Genomic DNA, 12,747 nt, shown 5'->3' with positions numbered 1-12,747 from the left:
ATTACTCTCATCCTCAATATACATGACTTATAAAGAAAAAGTTTAATTCATACCTTGTCACAATGTCACACCAAAATGTAGTTATAAATTTTATCAACATTCTGAACTGTACCTGACACTAAATCAGAATAAAAAGAGGGATTAAAGCTGAAATCATACGGGTGTTTTACATACATAGCAAGGTTTTTGCTACGCGTACTAAAAGGACAATGAAAAGCATTTCATCCTACAGATGAAGAGGGGAAGGGAATGGGGAATAAAAACATGGAAAAGGAAAATGAGATTGTTTGCAGCATAACAGACTATTTGGAAAAACTCAAGGAGAGCTCTGTGTTTTGAAAAAGACAAGTGCAATGAATAAATAATTTCAAATACAACCTAAGTAAAAATCTGTGACTGACTCACAAGTGCTGTGAGTGTTCTCATGATTTATTTTCATGACTTAATTATTCTTTGTTGCTGAGATTTGAAGATTCTCACTAGCTCATTTTATGAGGTTTAGATGTTGAACTGATGAGGAAGTAAACAGGAAAGAAAAAAGTTGTGTTACTAACCCTAGTAACCGCTGGTTTGGGGGATAATATGTGGGCAGGGTCACAGGTTTTGGAGCAGACGGCAGAGTCTAATCCCACTTCTGTCACGTTGTTAGTGGCTAAGAAATTAGCTTCTCAGAACTTCAGTGTATCTACAATATGAAGATTGTGTCATTTCCCTAGTACTGATACTATACACTTGGCATACAATAAACCCTCAAAAAATGGTCTCATTACCACCATTATCATCTCCCCCACTGTCCTCCTCCTCTTCTTCATCCCAAAGGGAGAAATCAACCATAAACTCAGAACTCTTGGGTTCCACTGTTTAGAATGTCATTTTCTCCAAATCTTCAACAGCTAGTTCCTTCATGTCATTCATACTGTGGCTCCTTTTTGACCTAAAGTTGTCCCCATCATCTCCCACCCCAGCCTCCATCTCTCTTTATCACACGACTGAATTGTACTTTCTTCACAGCACTTATTGCTATCTGAAAAATTATCCTTAGTTAACATTTTACCCCACTAGCATGTAGATATCATGAAAGCAGGGACTTTTTCTAATTTGTTCATTGCTGAATCTCCCAGAGACTAGAACACAGCCTGGAACCTAATAAATGCTCAACACATATTTGCTGAATAACAAAGTGAATCATGAGGGACTAAACATGTTAATAATTGAAAGCCTGACCAGATGATAGAGAAAAGTCCACTATAATGAATTCTTCAGTGTTAAACTCTGGGTTGATATTATTCTAAGTCTAGTTATAAAACATTAGATAGCAGAAACAACATAAATGGTGGAATTGTTATTTAAATTAACAGTTAAGCCTACACTGAATAATACAGTGTACTTTCTATGGGACTACAGGAAGTGCATGAGAGAAAGCTAAAGAAGTCACTATTTAATAATCGTAATAACAAGTTAGACCTAAGAACTGAAACACAGAAGTTAGCAGTGTTTACAAATTAGAGCAATTATGGCCATTATTATATCAAGAACTTAAAAAAAAAACTGTTAAAATGTGAATAAAAAAGTGAAGATATCAACCTAAATGGTACTTATTAAAAACAAGCTGACAATCTCTTCCGCTTATCTTTTCTAACCCTAGTCTTCTAACAGCAAAAGTGAAAAACAAACAAAAATGTTTAGGATAAAGAACTGTGAAAAAATTCTTCTGTTCTATCTGGATTTCCTCATTTTCTTCTATTTGTACTGCATTTGAGGAACTGGAAACTTCAAATTAAAATAAAGATCAATTGTCAAGTTAAAAACAACATTGCCCTTAAGGCTTATGTTTATTTTAATATAAATATAAATGAATTTTCAGCTAAATTATAAGACTGGAACTGTTCACTTTCAAATGCAAATTAATTGTGGCATGCTCAAATATATTAGCAGACACTTCATAACAAAGCGGAAATGGACTCAGTTACTAAAATGTTTAACTCTGTTTAACTCAGTTACTAAATGTTTAAGATTTGTCAATGAACAATTTTCTAAAATGTTTTAAAGAAAAAAATTACAAAAGTACATAAATCATAAATCTATGTCATAAAATGATGACACAAGAAAGCTTTTGTAAATGAAATCTTTAGAGGAATTACTTTAGAAGGTACCAAATTCCCAAATGATAAAAATTTTAACCAAAGCGAATTTTTGTAAATCCAAAGATAGTTTCATACATTAGGTAAAATTTAATTTCTAAAAGAAATCCCAAACAAATTCACATCACTATGACCAAATTTACTACACTTATCCATGTAGATAAAAGTCTACTAGTTTTACAGTTTAAAAGAAATAGCTCTGCATAGGTATAGCTGCATTAAATCCAACTAATTAGCTCATATGCATTTTGTTTACACTTCTACTGCCAACTCCAATCATCTGTATTAACTTCTTAAGTCTCTAGAGTGTGAATGTTTATCCAACAACCACATATTTAAATTTCATTCTGTGTTAATATTTTTCTCTTTTTGTTTAAGCAGAGCATATATATTTTAATACATATCTATGATTTTATATAAACAGTGTTTATGTCTTAGCAAGTTTAAAAAGTTTGCTGATGCTTGGTAGATTTTTTTAAAGACAAATTTTTATATAGATTTTTACACAGTATATTTTCTCAGTTAAAATACATTACACAGTCAGCCATGCAGATAGACTCTGGCAAAATTCCCCCTCCACCACTTAGTCCCATGATGCTATCCTGGATTATGACATCACTCAAAACTATCCCATTTTTTAAATCTCTTATAACTTATATATCCCACCACATAGCCTTAACTTCCAGTCACCTGCTAAATTACTGCTAAACTACTCCTATTCTACTTCATCTAAACTTCAGGCAATTTAATCAGTCCATTTTCTCTCTCATCACTACTTACCTACTTTTTTCCACTTCTATCTTATACTCATCTTGGACTTCATGGTCTATAATTTCAATAAATTTTGCCAATACCTTAAATCTATGCCTTTTTTTCTCTGTGTCACCTTGTTACCAAAACTCAACTAGAACCAACTAACTACTTTCTTCTCCATGTTTATATCTGAACTGTTGAGCACTGCTAAAGAAAGAAATATCATACACCTGGGAAGACTGAGGCCACGAATTCATCGTCACCAACCTACACACTGTCTAGAAACTCTACCATGTTTCTCTAGTCAACCCTCTATAAAAGAACAATTTTAAATTATACACACTCATTGTAAACGTTTGCCCTCTCCCTGAGTCTCAGGAGATATCCTTGTCTTGTACTTCCTCATACAGTTAACAGGGGCCAACAGATGGTAATTATCTTGTATCTTTGCAACCAACTTACTGACATGTGTGCTTATCTGCTCCTCCATTTTTTCATACTGCAATGGAAGAAGGAACCTTCCCCAGGCCATCTGTTTTCTGAATGCCACCCTTCCCCACCTGCTTAAAGACTCTGAACTAATCATTTCTTCACCACCTTCCCCTCTTCAATCAAAAACAATTTGGATTCTATCCTATTACTCTAAAAAGAGTACTCTCAGTAAAGTCCTGTATGACCTCCACATTGTTATATCCTAAAGATACTTATCAGTCCTTACACAACTTGTCCTAGAAGAAGCATTTGACACAACTGAATACTTCATTTTTCAAAATACTACTTCCTCTTGGCTTCTGTGATATCACATTCTCTGGTTTTCCTCCTATTTCTCAGACCATCACTCCTCAGTCTGCTTTTGTAGATCCTCCTTCTCACCAATGCTTAAATGTTAGGACCCGTTTTTCTCAGTCTATAATGCCCTAGGCAACCACATTCCCGTCTATTCCTCCAATTATCATTTAGTTGTTGATGACCCATGAATTCAGGCCTATAGCTGACATCTGTCTTCTGTGCTTCAGATCCCTAAAGTCTAGCTGCTACTCAGCATCTTGGAGCCAGACTGCCCAAGTTTGAAGCCTAGCTTTGCTACTTTGCATGTCCTTGGGCAAGTTACTTAACTCTTTGAGTCTGTTTCTTTCCCCATAAAATGATGATAAAAACAACACTTACTCCTACTTTATAGGGTTGTATGAAATTAATATTCGGACAAATATTTGTCATTGGAGACTGTGTTTCTCTTATTCATTGTTGTTTCTGCAGCACCAAGTGCAGTTCCTCAAAGCAGGTATTCCATAAGCATCTGCTAATTAACTTACCAGATGGTAATTACAATTCTGAAGCAAATAGTAACCAAATATTTAAAACGTATGCAAAGATTAATCTGAACATCTAAGAAGTCATAGGACCACAGACATTAGTAGAAAATGACATAAAGAAACAATTAATACCATTTAATAAATATGATTAAAATTTTTTATTTCCAGGAAACTAACATAATGTGTCACTAAATGGTTTAGAAAGTTTTAGCTGGATAGTTTCCTCACATTAAAGAAAATACACTTTGTAGAATACCTTTCACATTTACTTTTTATAATTTCCTCTTAGGTTTATAATTTCGGAAAATGTTCTAACAATGTCAATTCTATTTAAAAAGTCTACAATAAATAATATACATATTTAGCAACTATTTTAATTTAGATATAGTCTCTAGCTCACTGGTTTTCAAACTCTTTCTCTTTCAGAGAACCAGCAAGTATAGAACAGATAAAAAGGAAGATGTTCTGCTGGGGAGGGGGGGTTAGGCTGGGGAGTGGGATGCAGTCACAGGGGCTTTTACCAGGGGTTAGAGATCATACATACTTTCAATCACCTTACTACATTCTCTCCCTACCATTCCATACCCCAAGCCTTCCAGGCCAATTGGTTATTTATGTTACCAATGTACAGATTTTAGTGAAAGGCCAATTGCTTATTTATGTTATCAATGTACAGATTTTAATTGAAACGTCATTGGAAGAATTTTCTATTGGGGTTTTAAAAGGCAAACGTCACAGAAAACCTAATGAAGTTTAGTCAACAAATGTTACAAAACGTTTTCTAGTGCCAGGCATACGGTGCTCAGCAAGGGGATATAAAAATGGTGGAAACTTAACCCTTATTTTTGAGTTGTACAAATTTTACTGGGGAAAAGGGAATGAGGGGGTAAGGAAACTCACAGGCCCATAAACAATGAGCTGTAATGGCAGCACATGCAGAAAACTCAGGAAAGGAAGTGCCTGACTCTCTCTTGCAGGAGGAGGAGGGAGAGGGGGGCATTGCAGTACAGCCAGGGACGGCCTTATAGAGGGGGGATATCTAGTTGGGGGAGGTGGAAGCAGCAGGATGAAAGCCATTCCAGGTAGAGGAAATGTGCATATAAAAAGCACACAGATGTGCTTGGGGAATTTTGGGGGGGAAAAGCCCTTTTAGTTACAGAAGGGGTGTGTGAGGAGGGCAATGAATGAATGCAGAAAAGGTAGGCTGAGTCTACATTATAAATGCTTTGTAAGCCACATCAAAAAGACTCAACTTTTAAGGCCACATGGGCCAGTGGAGGTTTGCTAGAAGACTGTGTGGCACAATGACACCTTTCTTTAGTGACCAAGTGGGGGACTGACTAAAGAGGGAAGGTGCTGGAAGTACGAAGGTCAGTTCAGACAGATATCACGAAGTCAGTTTTCTGCCTGTTTATCATCCTGCCACACCAAAAACAAAACAAACCAACCAGAACATAAACTTTTTTTTTCTTACAGGTCTGTTCAAGTTTTCCAGGTGTGGTTTATGACAGTTATGTTTCCTCAGTAAAATATAAACTTCAGGGCCGGCCCGGTGGCGCACTGGATAGTGCGCCGCTTGGGAAGCGTGGCGGTGCTCCCGCCCGAGGGTTCGGATCCCACATACAGACCGGTTCCCGCTCACTGGCTGAGCGAGGCGCGGGAGCAACACCGAGGGTTGCGATCCCGTTGCCGGTCCCCGGTCCGGTACGGGGGCAACACTGAGGGTTGCGATCCATTGCCGGACACGGAAAAAGACAAAAAAAATAAATAAATAATAATAATAAAATATAAACTTCACGAGGCCAGGAATTTGGGGCTATTTTATTCTCAGGAAAATCTCAAAGCCAAGGGCAGTGTCTGACACATAGTTGGTACTCAACCAATATCTGTTGAAGAGATACATGACTTCTCCCAAATTATGACTGTGTCCTAGGGAACATCTCTCACTACTTTATCCGAATCACTGCTCAATCTGACCACTATCGTTTTAACGTGCTGCTTTTCCCAGGTGGGGACCCTTTATAAACACACACCTGTGACAGCCTTCCTGCTAAGGGGGCTACTCACATTCAACCTCATCAAACCTTTCTGTCAATAGATGAATAATATGGTTCTTACTGTAATCAAGGCCTTTCCCAGAAGATTATCTCAATAAGGGTGTTGATGAGAGGAAGGAAGAAAAAGCTTTATAACAACAGCTCAAAATTGTTTCACTTTATAATCTGTTCTTATTTTTATCATCTTTTTTTCCCTGTTTTTTTTCCCTAAATTAATGAAACGTAGATTTAGTTAACCATATATTTATTTTTCTTAATACAGAACTTTAGAGCTATGTATTTCTCTAAGTATAAATTTGGCTGCTCTCCACAAAATTTAATGTGGTACTTATATTTTAGTTGTCTGTTAAGTATTCTAATTTTCATAGTATACATTCACTGACCTAATTGTTATTTAAGAGATTATTTTCAAATTTTCATGCAGTTTTAGCATTTTAAACGTGTATATTTCTAATGTTTTACTTTGGCAGCATGATATATATATTTTACTAAAAAATTCTCATCGTAGCACATGATAAATAGTGTAAAAAAGCTGATTACCTAATTTTTAAAATTTCATCATACCACTATTCAATCCTCTTTTTTTTAACTGTTGCATAAATCTGTTATTTCTTCATTGTACAGAATTAATATACTATATTTTGATCTTACAGTACTGTGATCTTTTTTTTTCAATTTTTTTTTTTGCAATTATACTTTTTGTTGTTATCTCTGCTTTCTGGATTTAAATCTACTTTGTTAGAGATCATAATTAAAATACCTTCCACATATTTGAGAGAACAGGATAAATATGAGAGCAATTTTTACAATTTAGGCAGGATTTGGGAGGGTGCAAATGTATTTCTGGTGGATCCAAATGTATTGTTGGATTTTTCTTGTTTATACCAGATAGTTGTTTTATGGAAAATTTAGCATATAGACAAATTTAGCATTTAGCATTAACATATAGATATGTGGGATATTTTATGTTATCAAATTTTTAGTGTTGATCAAAACAGGAAAATCAAATTGCTGTTAATTGTCACCCCTTCTTTGCTCTGGTCACTAGGAAACCTGAAGACACATTTCTGTTCAAAGCCAAGTTGATTTACAACCTGGCAGAATGCATTGTTATATGCTAATCTTATCTGCAACTTTAATATGCCTTGACTTTATTCTGTTTTTCCAGAACCCTGTTTACATCATGCACATTTTCTGCAAGTCATTTTAATTTTTCTGCAGGATGAGGCAAAAAAGGCAGTCTGAGAGATGACTCTCTCTAGTGTATTGTGTGAATTTGAAAGGTGACCACATCAATACATCTTAATTTTTTAGGGGCTATCTAAACATTTTTATGATTATGCAGCACTAAACTAACTACAAAATTCATTTCTAACCCCCCCCCAAACCCCAAATGTTTGGATCTTACAAAAAAGAAATCTTTCCAGCACTAAACTCACATTCTCAATCTTCTCTCTCCTCTCCCCACTCCACAGTCCCACCCCCCCTTCAACTTCCTCCCATTATAGTCTTAAAATTCAGTGGTGTTAGTGTTACCTACTTATTCAGTTAAGTCTCCTTCAGCAACTTTTTGTACTGGTGTCTGGAGCACTGGATACATTTTGGGGGAATCCAGGAGAAAATCCTTTTGCTGCCTTCAAAATAAAAGGATATCTTGGCAGAATAAACTGATCTGACATAAGAATCCATTCTATGTTTTTCCACAGTCTTGGATCAGATGTACTCCTTACCTTTTTTCATCAAAAGCTAGTTCTTTAATTATTTTGGCTTTTGTTTTTCTAGTCACAAACGTAAAATGTGCTAGCAGAATATTTCCTTTGAGGATTAAATACTCTGGTAGTTCTAAATGTGGTCTCTTAATGTACAGAATAAAACAGTTTTTCAAATCAAGTATAGTTTTTTTCAGGTATTCTATTAAATTATCAGTTTCCATACAGCTTGTCTATTTCCTCTGCCATTCACTATAGTGAACTAAATCTTATTTTTGGTTCCCAAACATCTACTCTCCCCACCCTTCTAACGGGGCCTCAAATTTCTGTTCAGAAATTTTCTATACTTCCCTATAACTCAGTCCTCATGGGATTCAAATATTGCAGAAGACTTCTATCATATCCTCTGCCAACTAGCCTCATTCTCCAGGAACTCTGTGTCTTGAGTAGAGTAAGACAAGGGTAGAAGAAACAGTCCATGTTTTCAAATTCTAGGATGTCCTAGGGTGATAGTTGAGCTACAGTTGCCATAGATGGCAATTTGAGACTTTTTGCTCCGAGTTGTTCTCCACCCTTCTTTCTGATTCGGTGACATCACTATGTCCTATTAAAGTCACTTTCTGCTCAGTATAGCTATTAGTTTCTGTTGTAAACAAATAATATTACACCACATATTTATACATGCTCTTTTCCACACGTATCATCTTCTCTTGCAATGTCTTAAGTTTATTTACTCATTTTTGTTTTGCATTTGTCAATTTTCAATATCATTTTTCCTTTGTTTATTCTTATTCTGTAGTGGCATTACCCAAAAATTGTTCTGGGCTACAATAATTGTAACTCACTGTTGGCAGATGTAACATGAAAAAAAAAGGGGGGGGGGGCTATAGTTAAGTAAGTGAGGAAAACAGAAGGATATAAAATTAAATTAGTTTCTTTTTTGGTGCATTGTGAATTTCCAAAGAAGAATATAGGATATAGCTTCATTCAAACTTAAAAATGTACTAAAAATAAGTTTGGATTTATCCTACCATATCAAAAGAAACTAGTGGCCTGTAGAACACATTTTGGGTAATGATATTCTAGATGCTGCTATATTTACTGTCTCCAGTGAGAATTTTCAGTCCCCTTTGAGCTTATTACAGAGCAACGCTATCTTTAAATTTATTTTTAATACTAATCATTTCTATTTAGTATTCATCTTATCTCCATTCTGTTTATAATTCTTGTGGTTGTTTGAATTTCATATCTGAGCATATTTCAAAAAGTTCATGGAAAGATTCGTATTATCTTTTAATTCTATTTTTCCATGAACTTTTCAAAGTATCCTCACATAGAGTGAAAATGTGAAGGTTTGACTTTTTTTAATGGTAGTAAAAAATATTCTAATTGAACTAGGACATTTCAAGTTTTTGAAATCGAAGTTTACTACATGTATTTGATGTTGCTATTTTTTCTTTCAGTTACATTGGCATTCTTGGTAATTGCTCAGTGTTTCTAAAACATGTAACACAATTCAGTGGTACTTCCCTCTGGCTTTTTCCAATATAAATTTAAGAATTTTGAGCTTATATCAATGTGGGCCTATATACTTTTAATGGTGATTTATTCTTAAAATACTACTGAGCCTCAGTGATGAAATCAGAATGTTAAATTACGGTGGTTTAGTAGCCCCTGTATGAGATAATTTAGGAAGACAAATTTTCCTAAACTACCTCAGTAAATTATTTGATCTATATAATAATGTATGGTATAGAACTTTATCAACTATCAGAACTTATTCATAATTTGGCCATGTTGGTATTCTTTCTATTAAATGAATGCTCATTTTTTCATTTTGATATGGAGACAAATAGCTCAAGCATAGACTTGGGTTAGCAATTTTTCCAGATTACATTCCTGATAGCCAATTCCCCTGAATGCATTCGTCACATGAAAGGCAATTATCAGTGATGAGGTAACTGAAAGAAAAGGGGCAAGAAATCATGTTAAAACAATCTAGTACTAGTAACTTCTCACCTTGCAACTCCACTTCAGAGACTAAATACTAGTAGTTATTGACTGATTATAACTACGTTATTCAAAATAAAGGAATACTGAACCCCATCGTCCAACATTTAGGGAACTGTCAAGAAAAAAACATGCTATGAACAATCTTTATAAATTAAAATTAAAATGTATTCTATAGAAACACAGAAAAGCATCTAAGAAAAAATACCTTAAATAAATTTTTATCATAAAAATATAAATGCAGAAAATCTAAATATAAAAAAACAATGATTGCACAGTGATAAGGACAAAGCAAATATACTAAAAGAACAATTATTTGCAATAGAGGTGTTCTTCGTATTCCATAATTTACTACAGTTGGCTAAATATAGAATAAAAATATACCCTTATAAAGTCTTGGGCAAATTATTTTACCTATAGGCAAACTATAATATATGTGGTTATTATATCTACATAATTATATAAATTGTTATTGCTAAGTATACACATATGTAGAAACATATAGGAGTATATACACATACTTGACACGTAGTTGTGAGTGAAAAACTATCCTAATTAAACACAATGCTTTAGAAGGAATACATATTTATTTCTCTTTGTATGCTCTTTTATCTCCATTGAGCCCAGACACAGAAAGATACAGCCCTTATTTCCTCCAAATTGTCTCACCTCCACATAAATTATGGAGAAAGTTAAAACGAAGGTCATCTTAGTACGCCATGTCAAAAACATGAGAACATCCAGGCACTTAATACTCCAAGACAAGTATTCTAAAAGCAGAGACTTGTTACTTAAAACGATATTAGTTAATTTTAAGCATAACTTTTACAAAATATAGATTCCTTGGCTAGATGTTTACAACACCTTAAACCAAACTGAACAAATAAAATTATTTGGGACTAGAAAAACTGGGAAAAGGCAGGAAGAGCATATGTATCAGAGGGTCTCATCACCTTGGCTAAGGAAGTCACAGAGTTCATAATGAAGAACAGAATTTAACACTTAAAACAGGACATATACAGAGGGATACAGAAGCCATCTATATACCTTGAAAAGAACTATAGTGGAATAAAATTGAAAGAGAGAGAGAGAAAATGTAAGATTGTGAGGGCTGTTTTATATGGTTAGGAAAATACTTGAGAGACAGGAACAAAGTCAAGCAGCTTTTCTCATTAAACATTTATTGTTCTGCTTAAATCCGTTTGAAGGAGCACTGAAAAACAGAAATACTACACTGGGTAAGATCCATTCTTCCCCCAGCCAGAGTGCCACGGCTAGAACAAATCTGATTGATGTGCAATTGAAATACATGACTGTTTTTCCTTGATGTAGCTTTTAACGCTATCAACATTAGAGGTGAGGTCCATTCCAATAACACTTAGTGGACATTTATATGGTATTCATAAAGTTGTCTAAAACCTTTCAAGAAAATAGCGTTGGTGCCCCCTATGAGCACAATACAAAAATCCTTTCTTAATCTATCAATAAAAGGCAGCTAAATTAAAAATTCCTTCTTTGCTCCAAGCATCAGATAATTAATTAGGCCCTGTCCTAGGAAGAACTCAAAAGCACTTGACACAGGGATACTGGCCTATAGGAATTTTCACTGGGTAGCTAAGTATCTCACTCACTCCCTTAATTTCATAAATACCATAATTTTTATATCTCACTTGCCACGTTTTCTTCATTTTAAAATGTTTTTATTAAACTAGCATTATATTAACTTAAAATAATTTTTAAAACAAAAAATCATCCACAAGCCTGCCACTACTCTAAACCTCTTTGATTTGACCATAGGCATATATGATTTGTAGTTGTAATAACACCGTACATAGCATAATGAAGTCAGTATTTTTGAAAGCCATTACTTAACACTCCCTGAAAATATGTTCTGTTAAACTTTCCCAGCCTGCTCATTTAATTAGTACATATAAGAAATTCAGTGTAAGGTACAGATCCATCAAAATATGAGAACTTAATGGATTCCTTCTAAAAATATACCAAAAAAGGCATATTTTACCAAAAAAAAAAAAATGTAATTTTAAGACACTTTATAATTCACATTTATATACTACTTTTCATCTTACCTCTTCTCCAGACAGATAATAGGCTGAGAGTAGTCCACCAACAAAGCGTATATTCACTTCAAAAACAGAAATTTCGGCATTCTGTGGAAATGAGATAATGGAGGTTCAAACATAATAAAAGTACACAACTCACAAAATGATCATTCTGATAAACTACACTAAATATTTAAATTTTGTTCAAATCTTATATGCTTGCCTAGAGAGATTTATATGTAAGAGGGTAAAAATCCCTCCTATTAATGACAAAATATGTAGATAAATAGATAAATACAGGTAAATAAAGATAAAATACAGATATAACAGATAAAAATAATTTTGACTCAAAATCAAGATTATAGCTGGTTAATGAACACAAAATTACAGCTAAATAGAAAAAATAAGCCCTACTGGTGTAGAGTTGACCCAGGAATCTATAATAATGATTTACTGCATGTTATCAAACAACTAGAAGAGAGGAGATAAAATGTTCACATCACAAAGAAATGATTGTTTTGCAATGATGAATATGCTAATTACCCTGAATACATCATCACACATTGTATACATGCATTGAAATATAACACTATACCCCATAAACATGTACAATGTTTCAATAAAAAATTTTTTACAAATCAAAATTATAAAAATATTTATAAAATAAAGTTCCTTCCTCTCTACGGTACAGTAGCAGATAGAAT

The 12,747-nt window shown here is 34.1% G+C and overlaps 1 protein-coding gene across 1 annotated transcript in view; it reads right to left on the bottom strand.

Moving 5' to 3' along the window:
- MAN1A1 (mannosidase, alpha, class 1A, member 1) overlaps positions 1-12,747 on the bottom strand; it is a 165,870-nt gene that overhangs the window by 88,526 nt on the left and 64,597 nt on the right. The window contains exon 6 of the mRNA XM_008583287.1: positions 12,071-12,151. Coding sequence (XP_008581509.1) covers positions 12,071-12,151 — 81 coding nt within the window. The remainder of the gene's footprint in view (positions 1-12,070; positions 12,152-12,747) is intronic.

This window comes from Galeopterus variegatus, unplaced genomic scaffold (assembly GCF_000696425.1).
Source record: "Galeopterus variegatus unplaced genomic scaffold, G_variegatus-3.0.2 Scaffold96, whole genome shotgun sequence".
In the NCBI taxonomy this organism is placed as follows: Eukaryota; Metazoa; Chordata; class Mammalia; order Dermoptera; family Cynocephalidae; genus Galeopterus; species Galeopterus variegatus.
This window is presented reverse-complemented; position numbering and strand designations above follow the sequence as displayed.